The 24,500-nt window shown below is 36.6% G+C and overlaps 1 protein-coding gene across 1 annotated transcript in view; it reads left to right on the top strand.

Annotated features, from left to right (window-relative positions):
- The first annotated feature begins 229 nt into the window (after positions 1 to 229).
- LOC109166285 (dicer-like protein 4) overlaps positions 230 to 24,500 on the top strand; it is a 28,123-nt gene continuing 3,852 nt past the window's right edge. Inside the window, exons 1-20 of the mRNA XM_019315226.1 lie at positions 230 to 491; positions 2,635 to 2,812; positions 3,474 to 3,584; positions 3,861 to 4,001; positions 4,090 to 4,162; positions 5,511 to 5,551; positions 5,757 to 5,891; positions 5,963 to 6,091; positions 15,542 to 15,680; positions 15,913 to 16,000; positions 17,541 to 17,733; positions 18,650 to 18,810; positions 18,898 to 19,104; positions 19,230 to 19,489; positions 19,574 to 19,848; positions 19,932 to 20,356; positions 21,093 to 21,187; positions 22,112 to 22,317; positions 22,441 to 22,650; positions 23,984 to 24,442. Of these exons, the coding sequence (XP_019170771.1) occupies positions 319 to 491; positions 2,635 to 2,812; positions 3,474 to 3,584; positions 3,861 to 4,001; positions 4,090 to 4,162; positions 5,511 to 5,551; positions 5,757 to 5,891; positions 5,963 to 6,091; positions 15,542 to 15,680; positions 15,913 to 16,000; positions 17,541 to 17,733; positions 18,650 to 18,810; positions 18,898 to 19,104; positions 19,230 to 19,489; positions 19,574 to 19,848; positions 19,932 to 20,356; positions 21,093 to 21,187; positions 22,112 to 22,317; positions 22,441 to 22,650; positions 23,984 to 24,442 (3,699 nt within the window). The 5' untranslated portion in view covers positions 230 to 318. The remainder of the gene's footprint in view (positions 492 to 2,634; positions 2,813 to 3,473; positions 3,585 to 3,860; positions 4,002 to 4,089; positions 4,163 to 5,510; positions 5,552 to 5,756; positions 5,892 to 5,962; positions 6,092 to 15,541; positions 15,681 to 15,912; positions 16,001 to 17,540; positions 17,734 to 18,649; positions 18,811 to 18,897; positions 19,105 to 19,229; positions 19,490 to 19,573; positions 19,849 to 19,931; positions 20,357 to 21,092; positions 21,188 to 22,111; positions 22,318 to 22,440; positions 22,651 to 23,983; positions 24,443 to 24,500) is intronic.

A 24,500-nucleotide genomic window follows, 5' to 3' on the forward strand; every position in this document is an offset into this window, starting at 1 on the left:
GTGTCTACATCAAAAGCATGTAAAAGAGAATACAAGTTGAGAGTTTAAAATGGGAGTACACCAAGTATTAATATGCTTGTAATTAATGACAAGTCATACTCTTTTTTTTTGAAAGGTCCAAGTCATACTCCTTAGTTCTCTGGTTTGCAATTTTGCATGATAGGTTGAATGAATCTATGGTTTCAAAAAAAAAAAAAAAAAAGGTTGAATGAATCTATAAATAAAGGCATCAAGGACAGTAGGACACGAGAAGATTCCAGTCTAAGTCAATCTAAGGTCAAAATTCTACAGCAGCCGATCACCGCCGTCCCCGCCACCATGGACGTCGGCGACCTGAGCAATGGCACTACCTCAGAACCACCTAAAGGTTCCACATCCCGTCTAACTCCATTGATCATTGACGAACTTTCGGGGCTCTCTCTGGAGGACGACGAAGAGGCCCCCGTAGAGGAATCCAAACCTGTGAAGGACCCAAGGAGAATTGCCAGGAAGTATGGAATTTTTATTTTACCTTACATTTTTGGCTCTGTACTTTCATTTTGCTGTAATGGGTTTGCTTTGTTGTTAAAATTTTATGAATGCGTTGAGCTTTACCAACTGGTTCGGACGTTCCGCCATCGGTCGATCAGGTTATCAAGAGAACTTGATTAAAGACTGAATTTTGATTCTTATATGATTGATGAACTTTCTGCGGATACATATATCTCTATATGTGAATTTATCTAAGGCTGCATTCCCGCGGTCAATGTTGTGAAAGTTCTGTGCAATTGTGAACTTCATTTCTAGTTATTTTTGAACTATTGAGAAATATGGATTTGTTGTTCCATTGGGGAGTTTGTTAGGGAAGTGCTCCAACCTGGTCTGCCTGGGTGTGGGAACAAGTACATTGCATACATACTACTATACTTCTATGCCTGTGTTTTACTACTGAATTTTTCAACATGAGGAAAATTTTCCAAATTTTCACTCAATAAGCCAATTTATGAATGCACAACCTATTTCTGGTTAAACGGAGGTAATATTGCCTAAATCTCCCTTCCTTAACAGTGGTTATAGAAACATATTTCCATTTTCCATTGTTTGGTTATTGTAAGTTTCTGAATAAATGTGTGTACCAAAAGCATTTTAAACAAAGAAGCCACTTAATCTGTCACCATTCCCCCTTCTAAACAATCCCAATCTCAACTGGTTCACTTGTTAGGAGAGTGCATTGGCTTACCACCTCAGGGGTACAAACCTTTTAAAGCATATGTACATTTAGGAAGCTTAACATGGGTCAAAAACTTGAGTCAATAGATCTTGGTTCCTTGTATGTTTATACATTAGCGATTAGCTTCTTAATTTTCTGATGAGAGATACTTTTCTCAGATCCCTTTCAAACAAAAACACCAAAATGTCTACAGCATCATGTATTGCTGTCGTGTTTCAATGCCCACCAGTAATTTTCTTACCATAATCTTATGGTATAACATTCTAACTGAAGAAGAAAATTAAATTGTATCCTTACCGCTTGTAGTAGTGGTGGAGGAGTTCATCCATTGACAACTAGGTCATGCTTCTAAATAATTAGTTTTGTAGAGAAGGAAGGAAATATATTTTGTTTGGTTGAAAGGAAGGAATTAGATCTACATCAAATGTCAAAGCCTTTCTCTTCATTCTCCCCTTCCCCTCACCAGCAATGAACATGTTGGTTCTGGTTCAAATTGTGGGAAAGAAGATGTTGAATTCCTTTCCTTGTGACCAAACAATAAAAATGCTTTTCCTCTTTGAACTATTTATCCCCACTATACTTGACACTTTTAAGTGCCATCCTGGGCAATGGTGGATAAGAGCCTCAAGAAATTGTCTCAGGTGAATCTAGTCTAGAATTTGTTCCAATGGGGTGATTCAGCCAACTATGTGTGTATCATTTAGGTCTAAAAAGGTAGTAACATAAGTAAAATGTTGCATATTTGCTAACCCATAAAAGATACAGGATTAAAGTTATGCAAGACCAATTTTGTATGTAGAAACTTGTGATAGCAAGGTTGACTTTTAACAAGTAATCCTTTCTTATGAAATCCTGTTGATTATATGTTGATATTCAAATTTTATTTGCATGACCAACATCATTCTGAAGGTTTTTCAAATTAAATTCAATCTATCTATATTTTGAAAATGGATTAATAGTTGACTAACAATAAATAGATATAATATAAGGACATATATAGAATATTATTTGGAAATGGATTAATGGGGTCAATTTAGCTCTTTTGTATATTACCATGACTTATAATTTAAGAGCATATATAGAACATTTACAAATTTCCAGCGGTGTTGGCTGACCCTCCTTGTCCTTTAAAAGATTTGTCCTTGATTTCACTGTAAGATATTTAGCCAGAAAATGATCTATCATATCTTCTGCTTGGAGCTGGGGGAAATCCTTTAAACAGTTGTTGACCTTCTTACATTAATTCTTGTAATATGTCATCTTTTTGTCAAACTGAATTGCGAACTAGTGGCATAAGTTTATAAGTGACAACCTTTTGGATAAGACCTCAAGTAATTAAATATTTAATGCAATTATTTTATTGGTGTTTATCGTCTTCTCCATAAACTATACACAAGGTAATATGATGTATTGAATATTAACAGGTATCAGATCAGTCTTTGTGAGAAAGCTTTGGAAGAGAACGTTATTGTATATTTAGGAACAGGTTGTGGGAAAACGCATATTGCTGTTTTGCTTATGCATGAGATGGGCCACTTCATAAGGAAACCCAAGAAGAATGTATGCATCTTCCTTGCTCCAACAGTGGCTTTGGTTGAGCAGGTTTCCTTCTTGTCTTCTAGTTTTCTTAGCTTATGTCCTTTGAATACTTAAAATCCCTATTTATGCATTTATAATCTCAATGTTTCCAGATACCTTGTCTATTAGTTTCTCTGTTGGACCCTGAAATTCTTAGACAGGGATTGACCTTCAGTCTTCAAGTGGGAGCATAGTAGCATACTTTGCTGAGCTGGCAGTCTGGCACAAAACAAACTAAGATCATAGTTTACATGGAAAAACTGTCTGAAAGCAATTAATTTAGCTTGTTGGTTTGGCATTTTTAGTGGATTGTTCTAGGCCAGTTTCAATTCAGATAAAAAAATATTAATTAGGTTCGGGGTCTTAAATAACTATGTCAGTCTGTCAAGTGAGTGGGGGAAAACTAGAGGGTTCCTACATATAAGTTATGCCGTAGGGACCTGATGCATATTTGTGAGCCATCCTTGATAAGTTGCCGGTCACATTTTCTCATAACATGGCACATGCTATTTTTATTTCATTATTATATTCTACTAAATTTGATCCTTATTTTATGGTAGAAGCTTCTTATAAAGGATTAGTTTTGGAGTAGATGCTCATGCAGAAGGTTCTTTGATTTGTAGTTTTCTAATATTATTATCAATAATAATCTGTAAGTTCTTTGCTTTGTTCTTCAATTTGAAAGCAAGCCAAAGTCATTGAAGAATCAGTTGATTTTAAAGTTGCAACATATTGTGGGAGCTTAAAGCATTTAAAAAATCATCATGACTGGGAGAAGGAATTAGAAAATTATGAGGTTAGTCTAACTCTATCTTTACAGATTTTATTATCTTTCGAATAACATTTGTTTGAGATATAAACCAACAACCTTTGTTGGTAAGCTGTGTCAACTCTGCAGCACAGACAATCCATTTTTCTATTGTGAGCCATAGCCTTCTATTATAAAGGGTGCTTCCAGATCCTAGGCCTGTCAAATGGGATGAAGATTTTGGGTTCTTGAAATAAAACAAAATCTTCTCCTATTTAAGTGTCTATAAATATTAATCCACCCCTTTTCACTTTCTTTGTGCAGGTTCTAGTTATGACCCCTCAAATACTGCTACAAAACCTTTCCCACTGCTTTATCAGGATGGAAAAAATTGCACTTCTTATATTTGATGAGTGTCACTATGCACAAACTGAAAGCAATCACCCGTATGCTGAGATTATGAAGGTATTACATTCTGATAATATTTAGAAGATTGCTATTGAGTACTTCATTGATCCTTTTATTTTTATTTTTTTAATATAATCTTTCACAGATTTTTTACAATTCTGATTCAGAAAAACTGCCCCGAATATTTGGCATGACTGCATCTCCCAAAGTAGGGAAAGGTGATGTGACATTCCTGTTACAGTTATTCAATGATATATCTGATTCATTGGAAATATGCATTAGTTTTATACTTATCAGCATGTTCCAAGATCTAGATCCCATTAGACTATTAAGGGTGTGTTTAGTAACGGGGGAATTTTCTAGGAAAATAGAAAATGGAAAACTGATTGAGTATAGCTCTATTCTCTATTTTCCATTTTCTATAATTTTCTCACTTATCATATTCCAACAGTAAATTTTTTTTTTAAAAAAGCATGAAAATGTTCATCAACATTTATTTTTAACCTTACTTTCCAATTTAAAAAAATAGAAAACGCATTCATTAACACTTTTTTCCAAAACGATCATTTAAATGAAACATTGAATATTTTATTTAATATATATATATATATATATATATATATATATATATATATTTTTTTTTTTTTATGTCCATATTAAAAGCATTTTGTTGGAAATATTGTGTTGGGAACATTTGTCTTGGGCAGCCTAAAATTTACTCTAGTTGTTCCTTGAGAAGAAGGGGATTAGGTTTTTGGGCTGATTAAGCATTTATTGTGTACTTTTCCAATGCCTTTTATTTGCCTATATATTTGGTGTGTAATCTGAAGCTTGATATGGAAGTATAAGAAACATCTTTTCTATTTTTCCCTTCTACTATTCAAGACATTTAATAATAAATTTCATGAGATATTTACAATATAGTGAATTTGATTTTCACGTATGATGTAATACGTAGATGTTACAAAATAGGCATTGTAAATGGAAAAACAAAATATATTATAAATGTACTAACTGTTCTCCAAATGAAGTATAAAGTGGAAAATTAGAAAAAAAGGTGTTTTCTATTTTTCATTTTGGAAAAATAGTGCATTTGAACACAAATTTGCTTCAAATTTGGAAAACTTTTGTTATATAGTAGGGTTTAGGGCTTTGATACCATGTTGAAACCAAGGGATTGAAGGCTGGCAGGAGGCATAACCACCACCCATTAGTGAGGTGGAAACTAATATATATATGTATAAACTAGGAAAAGGAAGAATATATTGATTATATTGATAATATTGTAATGTAATGCAATGGATGCCTTCTAACACTGATATACATGCTCATATAGGTACATAATGGGCTAAACCTTCGAGTACAGATTCTATATTTGAACAGTATGCATTCATGCATATTCTCCCTTATTTCTTGCTCTGTTTGTTACATGTTTCTCATGTTTCCTAAAGTATTTCTTTTGCACAGAGGTGGGCAGTGGGCTGTTTCTTGGCTTTGAGAAGCTATTGCTGCTTATCCTTGTGATTCTTTTACCATTTGTAACTAATTGTCTCGTACTTTTTTCAGGTGCTTCAATTCAAGGTCTTGAGAACGTACTACGTGCTAAGGTGGGCTTTACAGGCTGCAATGAATGTTTTGTTGGTTTCTTTTAGTTATTGATGGTATTGCTTCGAGGAATATCATTGTTTCCTAGTTAAGGAATCAATTTCATGCATTTAGGTTCAGCAATGCGGCTATGTGGCAACACAAATCCAAATAAAATAAAGCATTAAGCATAACTTTGTTAATGGTCTGGATTTGTCTCCTATATAGGTTTATTCAGTTGAAGATAAAGATGAACTAGACCAATTTGTGGCGTCTCCAAAGGTCAATGTTTACTATTACAGATCAACCACAGATGGTCCTGTTATAATTTATTCTAATAAACTTGAGAGGCTAAAGCACCAGGTATTCTGTCACATGTTTTTAATTAGTATAATGTGTATAAGCTTGCATTGGCTGCTCATATGCTACAACAGTTTGTGACAGAGTTGCACAAGCAAAGTGGTGATCAGACTATTCTTAGGAACACAAAAAAGTCACTTCAAAGGTGTCATTCTCATCTGATCTTCTGTCTTGAAAACCTAGGCCTTTGGGGGGCATTACAGGTATGTCATGCTTCTCTTATTGGTGTATTATCCCACTTTCTTTTTCTTTTGTAACCTTTTACAATGCAAATACTTCCATTTTCATTCACGTGTCCTGTTATTTCAATTTGGTGGTTGGGAGTGGGTTGAAGAAGGAAAGGAGTATTTGCTATCCTTTCCTCATAGAACTTGAGTAAATTGGTTGTGATCATAGTCTCAAAGACCTAGATTGTCTTAGTATGAAATTCCTACTCCCACACTGATAAATGATGCTTGAACTTTCTTGGGAGTATCTTAATTATCGTTCCATTAGATGCTATGACTTGATATTAGGGCTAGATGATAGTGGTATATTAGCGTACTCAGTATAGTAGTATTTTAATTGGTGATGATGATTATCAGAACTTCTTCCGCTTTGGGAGGCAATTTAGGTATATTTTAACTGGTTTCTGTATTTAGCAATGCCACAAGGGCTGTCATTTGAATGACTTCAGACTGCCCGGTCTTTAAGTCTCACAATCTGAAGTTGAATTTTCAATCACTTTTTGATGTCTTCACATCTCAAGTTTGACCATTTCATAACCAAGTCCAAACTTATAAGGAATTCTACAGATGCAAATGCTGAGCTGTAGATAAACCTGTGTGGCTGTGTCATCCAATCTCTAGCATTCTGAAGCTTCTTCTTCACTCATCTTGAAAAATTTAGGAAAGTGAATTGATGCCATTTACTTTGTGTATTTATATTAATCTTGTGTCTACTTTTGTGATCACAGGCATTAATACAAATCCATTAAGCTCTATGGCAGTCTATGCATTCAGTTCTATAGCAGCTTGGCATGCATGAATTATACAATGATGAGTGTTTATATTTCTATAGAACATGTGCTCTAGGTCTACTGACTTAATGAACTTATGCTATGCTTCATCTTTCAAGCCATTGCATAACACCTTAGTCATGCAAATTATGGCTAGTTATTCACAAGGACTAAACCCTAAGACAACAGTTTAATTCAACAAGATTAATTCAATTTGATAAGAAATACTCCGTAGATAATTAGTAACTTGGCTCTAGATTAATTAGAGCTCAATGTGGCTACTGAATATCGAGAGGTCATGGTATTAAAAAAATATAGATAATCATTGTATATTCAAAACACTACCTCCAAACCCGAGATAAAATAATTTGGCTACCAATAGAAAAAGAAACATCCAACATCTCTGTTGAATTAATTCCAATAATTATGGGAAATACCAATCTAAAGAATTGAATCAATAAAGAAAAGTAAAGTGGAAACTTTATCCACCTTGAAGGAAGTAAATCTTGATTCTTGAAATTGATTTGAAATATTCAATCTTGCTCTCTGAAATCTTCCAATATTTTGAATGCGAAGAGCCATTTATAATTTCCTCTAATTTGTTGGCCCAGTTTAATTCTTATGCACTATGCTTGTTGGAGGCTTGGAGTGATGGTTGGGGAGCACAATTGGAATTAGGGATGACAATATTGCTCAATTGGAATTAGGGATGACAATATTGCTCCAACTTGTGTGGGTTGGGCTTTTTTTTGGGTGAGGGTGGTGGGCCAAGGTTTGGTGTAAAAAATTGCAGTTGCAGTGGTGTGGGTCAGGGCTGGTTTCAAAATTACCTGTCTATTGCTTGACCCAACATGCTGTATGTAATTAATTTTGAATAAATTATATTTTGATAAATATTTATTCACCTCAAGACTCATACATGCAACATGAGTTGAACTTGAGTTACAATTTAAGAGCTTCAAATGGTTAACCTGGAGTCACATGATTCCCTGAATAAGATTGGACATACAGGTCCATATGCAACCAAATGAAAACTAAGCTTGTTTGAGAATAAGGTAAAACATTGGTATAAACAAACAAAAGTAAGAAAACATACTTTGTAGAATAATAATGTTCTTCTTTACTAATAACTTAGGGCATGTTTGGTTCATGGAAAATGTTTTCCAATTTTCCTTAAAGTGGAGGAAAATGTTGTTTTCTTGTGTTTGGTTCATGGAATTCATTTTCCATTGGAAAATGAATTCCTCAAATTTGAGGAAAACAAAATCCTTGGTTGGACCAAGGATTTTGTTTTCCATGGGAGATGGGAAGAAAAAGTGAGATGGATTACCAATTTTACCCTTGTTTTCTTTTTTAATTATATTACTCTTATTAATTTGTAGGGGCATATAGGTCTTTATACTCATTATTCTTTACAATTTTAAATCTAACCAAACAAAAGAATTAGTATTCCAAGTAATTCTTTTTCCACCAACCAAACAATGAAATTCATCTTCCTAGTAATTGTTTTTCCATGGAATTTCAATTCCACTTCCCTTAAAATATTTTCCGCGAACCAAACGAGCCCTTAAGGTTTTATACCTTCAAAAAAAATAAAAAAATTAAGGTTTTAGTTGAGTTGGGATGCATCATTCAAATAGGACCATTGTTTCCTCATTATTTGACTACTAGATTTGGCACATAGGCTTATGGAGGGAAAAAAACCATGATTCTTATATCCACAAATCCACATTTTCCAAAACCATTCTATATAAGCTACTATTGATTCTAGTTATACTTACAAGCAGGAGTCAGGGTGATATGATCATGAGTTATACTCCTCGTTATGGGTAGAGTTTAAACGAGTGGTTCTATTCTTCTCAATTGTGAATGAGAAGCAGAACGTGAGAAGAGAGAGAGAGAGAGTTGGTAAAAGAGATTTTATTTCAATTCCAACTAAACTCTCACTGCAGAGCATGCTGCTACTTAAGGTTTACAGAAGAGCTAAAATAGGAAATAACAATATTATGCTAGGAATAGAATGGATACTAAAGATATTAGTGCTGAAAATAAGAAATCTAAATCCTGGTAATTGATCTTCTGTATCATATGTTGATCTTATGCTTCCTTCTATAGTACTATTTGCCCACGAATGCATCATGACTCCCTTCCTAGAGATCAAGCTTGTAGGTCGGAAAATGATCACAGAATTGTGACACTTGCATTAGCATTCAAATTGACGGCCGCTGGTTCCTTCTCAACATGCACCTCAAAATCTGGCTGTGTATCGCCGTTGTCCATAGTCCAAAGTAAAAAGAGGTGTCGACATTTATGGCTTGGAAAGCACTTCTCATCGCAATTGTAACATAATCCTTTGATGATTCATTTTGCTTTTTGCTCATGGGTAAGGAATTTAAATTTGGGCTTGGGATCTGTTGGAGGAGGTTGATTTGGGAGTGAAACACAAGCTGGAGTAAGAGCATGTGGATTGGTGGTATTGGGCTGCTTGGTTGGAGAGGACAACAGGCCCAATAAGTGACATTTTCGTGAAAAACCCCGGGCACTGTTAATTGCCTCACTCAAGGTACTGGGTTGCGTTCCCTCCACATCAATTCTAATAATTTCATCGAGCCCTCCTGTGATAAATCAACCCGTTTATTCGGTTGAACCATCCCGACTTGAGCGAGTAGTGTCTGAAACACTTGAACATAGTCGTCGATGTGGCGGCCATTCTGAAAACGTTGGTTCAACTTCCATAATGCATTTAAACTCCTTGGTTGTTCGAAAATTAAGTAACATTCTTTCTTGAAAGACGCCAAAGAAGGGAAATTTGCCACTTTCGTCTCTTAATGATACCACAACTGTGCCTCACCCACCAAGTGAAGAGGCACAATCAATTCGATTATTGTTGGGGATATTTGCATTGCGGAAATATGACTCACACTGCAATAGGCAAACCAAGGGGTCACAATCACCGGAGAACAACAGGAAGTCCATTTTGGCATAGCGAAGGAGCGAGTGGGGTTGGTCTGTGGTGTTAGGACGTGATGAGTCCTCTTCGGGTTGTTGGTTCATGGATGATGTAGCCTCCCTTACCGGAGTCGTGGCTTGGGCCAAAAATAACTGCTTCATCATCTGCTGCAGATTGTGTTACATTGCGAACAATGATGCTACTAAGGAGGACATATTGTCAAATCTTGTCGGCTTGTCCTTCGAGTGCCTGGACCGATTTATGAAGTGCTCTTATTGTTGGATCGTCATTGATGGAAGAACCCATAATGCCGACAACGGAAACCAAGTTGATATGATCACGAGTTATACTCCTCCCTATGGTATGGGCCTATGAGAGACAGAATTTGAACGAGTTGTTCTGTTCTTCCCGATTGTGTGAATGAGGAGAAACCGAATGTGAGAAAAGAGAGAGTTGGTAAAAGAGATTTTATTTCAATTCCAACTTACTGCTCATTGTAGAGCATGTCGCTACTTAAGATTTACAAAAGAGCTAAAATAGGAAATAACAATATTATGCTAGGAATAGAATGGATCCTAAAGATCTTAGTTGCTGAAAATAAGAAATCTCAATCCTGGTAATTGATTTTCTATATCATATGCTTCCTTCTATAGTACTATTTGCCTACGAATGCATATAACTCTTGGAGATCAAGCTTGTAGGTCGGAAAATGATCATAGAATTGTGACACCTGCATTAGCATTCAAATTGATTGCCAGTTCCTTCTCAACATACTCCTCAAAATCTGGCAGTGTGTCATCGTCGTCCACAGTCCAGAGTAAAAAGAGGTGTCGACATATATGGCCTGGAAAGGACTTCTCATCGCAATTGTAACATAAGCCTTTTGCAATTCGTTTTGCTTTCTACTCATGGGTAAGGAATTTAAATTTGGGCCTAGGATCCGTTGGAGGAGGTTGAATTGGGAGTGAAACACGAGCTGGAGTAAGAGCATGTGGATTGGTGGTATTGGGCTGCTTGGGTGGAGAGGACTGTTGAATTTGGGAGATGGAATGGCCTGGCGGGTGGAGAATAATACCACCCGTCAGTTAGGCAGAAGCTATGAAGAATCAAGAACTAGGAAATGTATATAAGACTGAAACTATATTAGTATTCTCTTGTTTCTAATACAGAAACACAATACATATATATACACAAATACATAACTGTAAATACCTATTCATAAACTGACACCTATTCATAAACAGACACAACCCTATAGATAAAACTAACTCTTTATTTTCAACACTCCCCGTCAAGCTTGAACATCTGGAAGTTTCAAGCTTGGATGAAAACATACACTCTACCTTACTTAGAATTACAAATGAAGATTAAAAGCAGTTAGAGAATAACAGTGTTGGATGGCTTCGGAGGAATAATGATATAAACAACCCTTGGGAATGAAGGCACCCGGGACGAAGCTTGTCACAAACTGACACGAACACCCTCACAGCAACATAAGCACTCTAGGATTTGCCAACAACAATCTTCATCACGAACGACAGAGCAAACCAATCTGAGCAGCAAATGGGAGGTAGTAGAGCCCAATGATTGTTGTATGAATTCTGAGAAAACCAAATGATTATTGTTTATACCTCTTATAGGATAAGTGAATAACAAAAGAAGCTTCCGGAAATAAACAAGGTGCCAACCAAGAAAACCCTAGGGACTAAGTATGGTATACCGAATATAAAGAAACAAATACGGTTATACCAAAAACACCCCGGAAAGAGGTTTGGCTACAAACCCAAAAGCCTTCAAACTTTCACCAAAAGGTCCAAGGGCAAAACAACAATCTGGAATTTTCACAGGAGAATACATCACAAGGAAAAATACACCACAGTAAAATCCATGCAGATGAGGTTGCGGGGTACGAACAGAGGTTTCTGGAGAATTTCGTCGGAAAATCACGCCGGAGGTGGGTTCACACACCTGCACGTGAGGGAAGGTCGCCGGCGCGTGACGCTGGCGGCAGTGACGGATGGAGATGAAACTTTCCAGATAAGGTCGAAAGATGGAGAGGAATTCATCAGTGTGGGAGGTGAGACCAAAAACCCATATGAGAAGAAGAGATCTGAGAAAAACCAATCGGTGCTCCGACAACTGTGACGGTGCGTGAATCGACGGATGACACCGGCGTTTCTTGGTTAAGGTCGTGACGTGATTCCGAGAGTGATTGTGGTTGTAGATTTTGAAGCAAACCACCATAGATACGTCGGAATCTAAGAGGCCGTCCTAGGCTACTGTTTATATGCCGGAAAATGTAAGGAAAATGTCCTAGGAAAGTGGCTCTGATACCATGTTGAATTTGGGAGATGGAATGGCCTGGCGGGTGGAGAAAAATACCACCCGCCAGTTAGGCGGAAGCAATATGAAGAATCAAGACTGATGAATTAGTATTCTCTTGAATTTCAGTATATAAGACTGAAATTATATTAGTATTCTCTTGTTTCTAATACAGAAACACAGTACATATATATACACAAATACATAACTGTAAATACCTATTCATAAACTGACACCTATTCATAAACAGACACAACCCTATAGATAAAACTAACTCTTTATTTTCAACAAGGACAACATGCCCAATAAGTGACATTTTTGTGAAAAACTCCGGCAGTGTTAATTGCCTCACTCAAGGTATGGGGTTGCATTCGCTCTACATCAATTCTAATAATTTCATCAAGCCCGCTTGTGAATAAATCAACCCGTTGATTTGATTTAACCGTCCCGACTTGAGCGAGTAGAGTCCGAAACTCTTGAACATAGTCGTCGATGTGGTGGCCATTGAAAATGTTGGTTCAACTCCCCTAATGCATTTAAATTCCTTGGTAGTCTGAAACTTAAGCAACATTCTTTCTTGAAAGACGCCCAAGTGGGAAATTTGCAATTTCCGTCTCTGAATGATACCACAACAGTGCCTCGCCCACCATGTGATGAGAGGCACAATCAATTCGATTATTGTTGGGGATATTTGCATTGCGGAACTATGACTCACACCGCAATAGCCAAACCAAGGGGTCACAATCACTGGAGAGCAAGGGGAAGTCCATTTTTGCGTAGTGAAGGAGCGAGTGGGGTTGGTCTATGGCATTAGGACGTGATGAGTCCTCTTAGGGTTGTTGGTTCATGGATGACGTAGCTTCCCTTACCGGAGTGGTGCCTTGGGCCAACAGTAATTTCTTCATGTGCTCAAGATTGTGTTGCGTCGCAAACAATAATGCTAGTGTAGAGGACAAATTGTCAATCTTGTCGGCTTGTCCTTTGATTGCCTGTACCGATTTATGAAGTTCTCTTGTTGTTGGATCATCGCTGATGGAAGAGCTCATAACTCTGGCAACGGGAACCAAGTTGATATGATCACGCCTCGTTATGGGCTTATGAGAGAGAGTTTGAATGAGTGGTTTTATTCTTCCCAATTGTGAATGAGGAGAAGTAGATCGTGAGAAGAGAGAGAGAGAGAGAGTTGGTAAAAGAGATTTTATTTCAATTCCAACTTACCTCTCATTGCAAAGCATGTTGCTACTTAAGGTTTACAAAAGGCCTAAAATAGGAAATAACAATATTATGCTAGGAATAAAATGGATCCTAAAGATCTTGGTTGCTGAAAATACTTCAATCTTAGTAATTGATCTTCTGCTGCAAAGCATGTTGCTAGGCCTAAAATAGAAACCTCAATCATATGCTTCCCAAACGAGTAGGTGATTAGTAGTTATTATTATTATTATTATTATTGGGCTAGGGTTACTCAATTGGGTTATAATGCACATGGGCCAACCAATTAGCTAGTTTAACCCATGACTTTATGTTGAATATTGTCTTAGTTTCCTATTCTTATTAGTAGTTTCCTAAACTAATTTAGTATCTAGTTTAGTATATATAGAGGTCCATAAAGTATAGAATATACATTAAGAGAGACAATCTATTGTACTCTTTCAATATAATATATTCTCTTGTTCTTTGGTTCTCACATATCTTGCTTCCGCCTTACTGGCGGGTGGTGGATATTCTCCACCCGCCAGGTCTCTCAAATTCTGAATTTCAACATGGTATCAGAGTCTACTTTCCTAGGCTGTTTTTCTTCAAATATTAAAACCCTAATATAAACCCTAGCTTTCCGCCGCCGCTGTCGCCACCGGAGGGTAACCACTGCCGCCACTGTTTTCTCTCGTTCCGACGCACTTCTAGTTGTTGTTCAAAGCAACTAACACCACAGCCTTACTCGGAACCTTGTCGCGAGCCGTCGCTTGAAATCCGGTCGCCATTCACCGTCGCACGCGCCCACACGCGCCACCACCATCGTCGGGAGTGCTTTCGCTTTTCCGGCCAGATCTCCTCTTCTCCAGTGATTTTGTGATCTCACCTCCTACACCAATGGATTCCTCTCCCTCTTGCAACCTTATCTGGAAAATTTCATCGCTTTCCTCCACCGCCGTCGTCCTCACGCGCCACCGCCGCCGTCACGCGCCGGCGACCTTCCTCACGCGCCGGCGCGTGAGTCTGCCTCCGGCGAGATTTTTCAGATGGTTGTTTTGCCCTTCTTTCAACTTTTTGGTGAAATTTGAAGGCTTCTTTGGGTTTGTTGCCGAACATTTTCCCATGGTGTTTGTGTTTTGGTATAACCGTGTTTGTTTCTTTATCTCCGGTATGCCTTATCCCATGGATGGTCAGTTTCAGCACTACTATAAAGGCCTTTGATTATTTCCCATGTTTCAAGTAAGGGGGAGTGTGACTATCTACAATCGGTGTGCTATCATTTACTATTATTTGCTATTTTATCTATACTATGGGCTCCCTTTGCTATTCTTTGCTCCCTTTCTGCCTCTACCGCTCTCTTGTGTTATTGGGAGGTTGTTCATGTTTAACTCTATCCTTGGTGTGTTCATCTTCATTCTCGAGGTTCATGTTCAATTCTGTCCTCGGTGTGTTCATTCCCAAGATCGTGTTTAGCTTCGTCCTTGGTGTTTTCGTCTTTATTCCCAAGGATGTTCGTGACAAGCTTTGCCCCTGGTGTGTTCATTCCCAAGGGTTGCATTGTCCCTCCGAAGCCATCTCGCATTGTTATCCTCTAGTTGCATTTAATTTTCACTTGTAATTTTGAGTGAGGTAGAGTGCTTGTTTTAATCCAAGCTTGGAACGTCATGTTCCAGCTTGAGGGGGAGTGTTGAATATAAGGAAAGTTGTCTTAGTTTCCTATTCTTATTAGTAGTTTCCTAAACTAATTTAGTATCTAGTTTAGTATATATAGAGGTCCATAAAGTATAGAATATACATTAAGAGAGACAATCTATTGTACTCTTTCAATATAATATATTCTCTTGTTCTTTGGTTCTCACATATCTTGCTTCCGCCTTACTGGCGGGTGGTGGATATTCTCCACCCGCCAGGTCTCTCAAATTCTGAATTTTAACACTTTATAAACCCATATATTCTCTCTTATTTTATCAATGTGGGACTCTTAAAAATTTCTTTGTGGGAGTTGTAGCCTCACTTCTCACACATGGGTTATGTGACAAAATGTTATTTGATTCTCTACATCTGACATTAGTAATGAACTAATAATAACCTTACTTTTTTCTTTACTAGATTATTTTCATAATTTTCACTACCAGTCTATTGATGAATAGATGCTTTAACACCTGGCATTCTTTTCTGCTTTCTTTAAAGGCTAGCCGTATCCTTTTAAAGGGCGACAACTATGAGAGCTATGAACTGTTTGAGCCAGAAGGGAATGGCAGTGTCAACTCTCTATGTGATAAATATTTAATTCCAGCTGCTGCAATATTTGCTTCTGGTTGTAACACAGGTATGTGTTAAATACTTAAATGCTATAGTAACCAAATGTGTATGCTATTGTGAGTCTTACAGTTCTCAGTTTATTTTTTGTCTCATTGTATTTCATATTGAGTGAAATATCTTGCATGCTGTAAACATTTTTTATGAACACTGCACAGTGCCACCTCTTGAGAGGGGAGGTGCACCTTATTACATCATATGAGCTTTCTATCTGTTCATTGCAAATTATATTTTTCTTGCAGATGGGGTTAGAGATGATTTGGAGCTTCTTGAAGAACCATTTTTCTCCAAAAAGCTGTTGCTACTGATTCAAATCCTTTCTAACTTTAGGTGCGTTGACTTTTCATGGATTGGGAATTATTTACATAGTCAAAAGTCAGTGGGTAGTGGACTAGTGGCTGCAGACAAACTTCTATTGTTAGGGGCTAGTTTTGTGGTGTGGTTTCTTTAGTGTCAAACTTTAGTAGGAAGCAGGTAACTGGCATCCAATTGATGGTATTTGTTAAAACAGTAGAGGGAAGAGGAAGAAATGATACTTTATTTCATATTGTATGATCTAAGTTCTCCATATTACAACCATATATATATGCATAAAGAAAAGCATGATAAATAGGCTACAACTTCCTAGAGTAGAGTAAATATGACTGCCTATTTCCAACACTCCCCTCAAGCTGTAGCATATAAATCAAATGCTCCAAGCTTGCTACAATTGTATTCAATCCTATGTCCACGAAGAGGTTTAGTGAGAATGATGTCTCCAAATGTGGTAATGATGTCTCCAAATGCAGTAATGATGTCTCCAAATGCAACCTTTTCTCGTATAAAGTGACAATCAACCTCAATATGTTTGGTTCTTTCATGATAGACAAGATTGGAGGCAATATGCAAAGTTGCTTGATTATCACAAATCAATTTCATAGGACCAAGTTTATAGAAATTGAGTTCTGTAAGAGGCTGTTTAATCCAAATTAGCTCACATATTCCAAGTGCCATTCTCAGTATTCTGCTTCTGCGCTTGAGCGGGCAACAACATTTCGTTTCTTGCTTTTCCAAGAAACGAGATTACCACAAAAAAGAATACAATATCCTGATGTTGATCTTCTATCCAAGGGCATCTAGCCCAATTTGCATCTGTATATCCAACAACTTCTTTATGTCCATGATCCTTATAAAGTAATTCTGTACCTGAAGTTCTCCATATTACAACCATATATATAGGCATAAAGAAAAGCATGATAAATGCTGAAAACTACTACTCTTCTCAAGGCTACAACTTCCTAGAGTAGAGTAAATATGGCTGCTGCCTATTTCCAACAGTATTGTTGTTAGTGTTAAAAGGATGAAAATTTGAGAAGTGTTTTTATCAGAAGTTGAGGGTTTTCAGTTGAAAGTCTTGGACCTTGTGTCTGTTGAAGTTTGGTTCCAATTATGAATCTGCCATTCTATTTTTGTTTAATTACTAGAAGAGATGCATGCTGCCACTTTGAATAACACTGCTGTAGAATTAAAAGAATACAATTTCTCTTGTTCACCTCTAAGATAGAGTGGTTCCCAAACCAGAAAAGCAGTTCCATTTACTGGCTGAACAGCTTTACTCTAAGATGTGGGTTCAAGCCTTGAATGCAACCTTTTTGAAAAGAAAAGTAAGGTTGCATGCTATTTCTTCCCTGCACCCGTATGACATGAGAGCCTTGTGCCCTAATCCAAGCTTTTATAGCTTTTACCCTACTATGATTTAGGAGCAACACTTCTTCAGAGCTATTCACATTCTTCTCTTGTTAGTCCAATTGTTCTAATTTTTTAATAGTCATCTTTATGAAAGGTATTATTTTCATCTGCTCTTCTAAGTACCCGCCTTTATCTTTTTTAGGGTACGACCAGACATGAAATGCATAATTTTTGTCAATAGGATTGTGACTGCAAGATGTTTGTCATGTATACTTCAGAATCTGAAGCTTTTAACTTCATGGAAGTGTGGTTTCCTTGTTGGGGTCCACTCAGGATTGAAGAGTATGTCACGCAAAAATACAAATACCATTCTTGACAAATTCCGCTCTGGTGAGGTACGGCTTCATAACTGCAACTCTACTTGGCTCTATGTGTCTACACCAATCCCATGTTTTTTTTTTTTTTTTTTTTTTTAAATTAAAAAAAAAAGAAAAAAAAATCTTGCTTTAATAGTTCTTTGGGAATGCCAAGCACACAAAAATAGACAAAATGACCTATTTGTAAAGAGCAAAATTTTATTTTACTCCTCGACTATTGTAACTTTGTCATATTTAGTCCTACTATTTTAATTTTACCTTATTACATCCTTGACTTTCATTTACTTACCACACTAAATCCTCCGTTTAAATTTCTATCATTCCACGATTAAAAGAGTTTACGATAGAGTTTACCTTATTACATCCTTGACTTTCATCTTCCAATTAAAAGAGTTTACGATAGAGGAAGAGAAGTTACATGTTTGGCCGTTTGGGCAAGAAGCTTGAATGGTTAAATTACATGTTGGCCCTCTTTATTCCAGGTTAAATAACAATTTTAAATGAAGGACTAATTGTGGCAAGCAAAGAAAATTCAAGGATATAATGAGGCAAAATTAAAAGAATAGGACTAAATGTGGCAATGTCACAATAGTTAAGGACTAAAAGTGGAATTTGCTCTATTTGTAAATGAATGAGACATATTTGTTTTTGTTTCTTTTTACTTGATTTCTTCTCAAACTAAATCTATTTTCTCTCTCTCTTTCTCTCTCTCTCTCTCTCTTCATTCACCCCATCCTATTTGCTTCCTCACTCCATACATATAGATTAATCAACAAGGAGCTATTAAGTTATGATATTAGCTTGTTCCTGAAAGTAGCTGTTTTGCAAGTGATAAAAATAGGTGATTAAACAATGCTAACCTTATCTCCATCTTTTTGTTCTCTCTCTCTCCATTATGTGCTGATTTGATTCCATACCCTTTTGATTTTTCCAGCTCAATTTGTTAGTTGCAACCAAGGTTGGAGAGGAAGGTTTAGATATTCAGACATGCTGCTTAGTAATACGCTTTGATCTTCCAGAAACTGTTGCCAGTTTTATACAGTCAAGAGGTCGTGCCCGCATGCCGATTTCAGAATATGCTTTTATGGTCAACAGGTGTTTGTCAAGTTTATGGTTTATGTACCATTAAGTATAGTGTTCTGTAGACAAATTCTGGACCTCTGATTTTCACAATTTTGGCAGTGACAACCTGAGGGAGCTCCAGTTAATCAATCATTTTAAAAGAGGTGAAGCACAGATGAATGAAGAAATTCTGAGCAGAAAATCTTCAGGGGCATTCAGCGATTTCAATGAAAAAACATACAAAGTGGATGCAACTGGAGCAACTATCAGCTCTGCATCAAGTATTTCATTACTTCACAGATATTGTTCAAAGCTTCCACATGATGAGTATGATCTTGAAATATTTTGTTTTCTTTCTAAATAAGTCTTATCTTGTCAAAATTGCTAGACACGGCCTTTTGATTTCCAAAATCACTGATTGTCACTATATTCATTATCATTTGTTTTTTCAGGTTTTTCATCCCCAAGCCACAGTTCTATTATATTGATGACACAGAAGGAACTATTTGTCGGATAATTTTACCTGCTAATGCTCCAATTCATCAAATTGAAAGTTCACCGCAATCTTCAATAGAAGCAGCTAGAAAGGATGCCTGCTTGAAAGCTTGCAAGACCTTGCATGAACTTGGAGCTTTCTCTGACTATCTTTTAATAGATCCAGATGATAGAGATGACTCAATGCAAGATTTTTCTGATTCAGAAGATTCTGATGGTAAGAGAATTAGGATAGTTCTACTACTTGATTCCCTTCTTGGGGTGGTACATGTTTTGATTATTGGTTGTATAATGTGTGCAGATGAGGGTTCACGAAAAGAACTCCATGAGATGCTTGTTCCAGATGCCTTTAAAGAACCATGGAGTGAAACAGAAAGTCCTGTTTGTCTTCACTCCTACTATATCAAGTTTTCTCCTAATCCTGTTGATAGGGATTATAAGAAGTTTGGCTTGTTTGTCAAAGCAGCTCTCCCAAGAGATGCTGAGAGCATGAGACTTGATATTCACTTGGCTAGAGGTAGATCTATAATGACAGTGCTTTTTCCACATGGAGTTGTGAAGTTTGACGCCAATGAGGTTTGGTAGCTTTAAATCCTCTTTTTGGGATGCAAATTCAACATCCTGCCTAACTTGTACAAAAATGATTTATGTTGAACCAGATAAAACTAGCAGAACAGTTCCAGCAGATGTTCCTAAAGGTTATTCTTGACCGGGAGGAGTTAATTCCAGAATTTGTTTCATTGGAAAGAAAGGGTCCTAGGGACTCAAGTTCAACATTTTTTCTGTTGCTTCCTGTAAATTTGCATAAAGATAACAATTTTTTTGTTGACTGGAAACTTGTGAGAAGATGTTTGTCATCACCAATTTTTAAGACCCCAGAGGATGTTAAGGATGATGGGGTTTCTCAATTTCATATCCAGCTTCAACTTGCTAACGGTCCAAAAAGTAGAAGCGATGTTGTGAACAGCTTGGTGTATATGCCGTGCAAGGAAGCATTTTTCTTCATCTCTGATATTGTTGTGAACAAAGATGGGTACAGCTTGTTTAAAGATTCCAGAGATCACGTGACACACTATGCTGACCAGTAAGTTGTCAATGGTGCAATATCTCATTATGTTATGAAACTTGATTTAGAATACTGGTTCAGCACTCCATTACTCTTGGATATGAAGTTTCATACTATAACATTTACCATGGGAGTAATAGATAGCCAGCTCAACAAAACCATAATCTCAATCTAGTTGACATATATGGATTATATGTCTCCATTTTTGTCTAATAAGCTCCAAAGCAACTATGAATCATAGAGCCATCATATCTTTGCAATAACTTCTATCCATTTTGGGGTTGGTCTACCTCTATTATCTTCTATTCATTTTGCGGTTGTTCTACTACTATCCTTTGGAGTGGCTATTTATTCAAAGACTGTTATCAAGAAAAGCGTAGTACAAAGAACATCATATTCAATATGCCATGTAAACTCATCCATATTAATCTGAAAAGAAACTTGAACCAGGTGTATGACAGTTGTAGTAAAAGGCATTGTTTCTCTTTCTACTGTGCTAGTAAATATCCTTTCATAGATATCCCTTCGGTATAACTATAATATACATTGAAGGGTGTTTTTGTACTGTTACCACTCACCATACCCAAACCTTATCACACCATAGGGTGTTGTCTACAAGTAGGGTTGTTTGTGAATGCAGCTCTGATTGGATACTGAGTTCTGTATATTGTGTGTATTGTATTAAAAATTACAGTTTACACTTAGTGAAATTCAGTTTTAATTTTTATAATAATCATTGACGTTTATGTAATAGGTATGGCATTCATCTTTCATACCCTGAACAGCCGCTTCTAAAAGCAAAACAACTTTTCTGTCCAGACAACTTACTAAGAAAGAAGGGAAACACAGGTAATTTTTTATTGTCCTTTGAGGTGTTGCTTTATATAAGACTAGACAACTATGGCTTTCCAACGAGGCATTTTATGCGCATCTGTTTCGGTAAAGCAAGTAGGTGTTTTCTAATTTTGCTGACAAAAAAAGAGACTGAATTTGTTGGGTAACCAGCAGCTGAACATCAGTACTCAGTTGTGAAGATTGCATATGTGTATACTGTATAATCAATTTCTAAGTGTCATAACTTACCCCAAAAAGGAATTTTTTTTAAAGAACCCTAAAAAGGAAATTTTAAAAATGAGAAAAGGGAAATTTTCTAAGGGTATCGTCATATATTTTAGCTGTGAATACCCACACATTATGATTTATGACTGAATGCAGTTATTGGGGAAATACTATTAGAAGTTAGTGTATGACCTCTTTATATATATATTAGTTTGTATTTTGTATTAAATTTGAAATTTAGTTCTGGATATCACTATTTTAAGTTCATTTTCCTTAGATCTATGTAAATCTGTGATACTTGTGCCTGTGAATGTTGAACCAAGGTGGTACCGCATCAATGGGATGTGGAGTGGGTGCAATTTTCTCATTATTGGTAGACGGTGGGTTCAGCCATTCTGCGATGGCTATTAAGAAGCCAAAGTGTGTCACTAGTTTTTTCAGTTTAATTTTTTTTTGTACTGCATTTTGTTTTTAAATACATAAGACTACATGTCTGCTGGACCCACATCATGGATACAGTTGCCTGGAAACAATCAACAGCCCTAATTCCCTAAATCAGAGTTTGTTCTTGTCTTAGATGCACAACATTGTCTTATTTAGACATGTGTAATATGCCACAACATTTGTGCAGCAATTAACAAAAGGACATGATTGTTTACTACTTTTTAGTCATGTTGTCTTCTTGAATACATCTCATGTTATCAATTCGTGCAGAGATGCGTGAAAAAGAGGAGTACTTTGTTGAACTGCCTCCAGAACTCTGTCAACTAAAGATTATTGGTTTCTCAAAAGATATTGGAAGTTCATTATCCATTTTACCATCCTTTATGCATCGTCTTGAAAGTTTGCTTATTGCTATTGAATTGAGGGAGCAACTAGCTGCTGCTTTCCCTGAGGGAGGTGAAGTCACTTTGGACCATGTGAGACCTTCTTCTCTCTTTATGGTTGTTTACTTCTTCCTAAAACACCACATGACTTCTGAGGCAAGTGTTATATGGTCCATCTTTGAACATTGTCTAATCCAAGGTATGAATTTGGACCAGGTTCTTGAAGCACTCACAACAGAGAAATGCCATGAACACTTTTCCCTTGAAAGGCTTGAAGTGCTTGGTGATGCATTCCTTAAGTTTGCAGTTGGGAGGCATATATTTCTCTTGAACAATGCCCTAGATGAAGGACAGTTGACTAAAAAGCGTTCAAAAATTGTATGCAATTCCAACCTTCGTAAGCTGGCAATAAAAAGTGGTTTACAGGTAAAGGGCTACCTGGAGTGGACAGTTAAATAGCCTTCCTTCTTATAGTATTTCCCTATTAGTGCATCAATTGTTACACCTGTTCAGCTCATCTCATTTACCCATAAAAATATTTTAGTTTAGTTCGTGTTGAGGATAAATATAAAATAATGAAATTAATCGCACGAGCTGCCCATCACAAAAAAAATATTTCCAAGTATTTGGCCCATCAATAAATATAAAGTAATTAATGTGTATCCCTACTATAACCACACAAGTTTTTAGTTGGTGTGGATACTTCAATGGTTTGCTTCCATGGATCCTACTATACGCTTCTCTTATATGCCACCAATGCTCATTTCAGCACTCTTTGTTTCTTTTTCATGATTTTCTTCATTTCTTTGTGCAACATTCTTTGCAAATAACAAATCAGATTTACTCTATAAGTCTATGTTTATAACTTTCTTTGTATATGGCCACCACGAATGTGTCTTTATGCAATACTCCACTAGCTGACTCTCCTCTTATGCTAAGTCTAATTTATCAACTATCCCTCCATTTTATGAATTATGTATAGGCTAGGTTGAGTTGGTTGGTTTTGAGTAGTCTCTTCTATCCATTAGTCCATTACCCATTTATAAGAGTTTGGGGTTTAGATTTGTGGTAAATTAAATCCCTCTCCTGGCATTAGGCATAGATTTGAATCTCTTCCCCATGAAATATATCCTAAATAAATTTATTACCCATTTAATTAATGGATTGGGTCTTTAATGGGCCCTATGTGCACCAATGTATCATAGGCATTTATGCACAAATCAGATCAAATTCCACTAATATTTTTAACTTTCCTTTCACTTTAAAATTGTTCATTGTTTTTCTGTTGCAAATTTATGCCAGAGCAACCCATTATCACTAGCAACCTCTTGGTGGCCTGCAAAGTAAGTGTGCTTAAAAAACTTTTTTTTTTTTTTTTTTTTTTTGCTATATTGAATATGCATTACATAGTCTGCATCAAGTTTCTCCAAATTGGGAATTTCCTAACAAACAAGAATCAACATAATTCCTAAGAATGACAGATGAACTTGTAGAGTGGAATTGAGAATTACATGATTTGCTAGCTATACTTGTCCATTCAAAAAATTAATAGATTTCCAACAATGCATAGTTTTTGTATTAAAATGGGTAAGCATTTATGGGTTGTCTTGGGTGACCCAATGGGTCTCATCCCAATAAATTCCTGTCTGATACATCTGTTAGTACATCTATTTCACTTTTCCACATAGACCACAACAATAATTGATTCCGTCATTGCTTCCTTCAGGAGCAATTTCTGAAGCTAAATCTCCATTTTCAGGTATATATTCGTGATCACACATTTGAACCTGACCAGTTCTATGCACTAGGTCGTCCCTGCCCAGTAATATGTAGCAAGCAAACAGAGGACAGCATACACCTGCTTTCTAGCACCATGACAAATGGTGCCAACGCTGAAGTTAGGTGCAGCAAATCTCATCGCTGGTTGATGAAGAAAACAATTGCAGATGTGGTTGAAGCCCTTATTGGTGCATTTATAGTTGATGGTGGCTTCAAAGCAGCCACTGCATTTCTCAAATGGATTGGCATCCAAGTTGATTTTAGTGCCTCACAAGTTATTAATGTCTGCTCTGCAAGCACAAGGTTTATGACCCTTGCTGACAAAATAGATTTTCCAGGTCTTGAAAAATTATTGGATCATGAGTTTGTCCATAAGGGTTTGCTTATACAGGCTTTTATTCATCCCTCTTATAACCATCATGGTGGAGGTTGTTACCAGGTAAACTTTGTTTACCTCAATTGATTTTGAAAATTTTCTATGAGCATTTTTCCCGCTG

This window comes from Ipomoea nil, unplaced genomic scaffold (assembly GCF_001879475.1).
Source record: "Ipomoea nil cultivar Tokyo-kokei standard unplaced genomic scaffold, Asagao_1.1 scaffold3087, whole genome shotgun sequence".
Lineage (NCBI taxonomy): Eukaryota > Viridiplantae > Streptophyta > Magnoliopsida > Solanales > Convolvulaceae > Ipomoea > Ipomoea nil.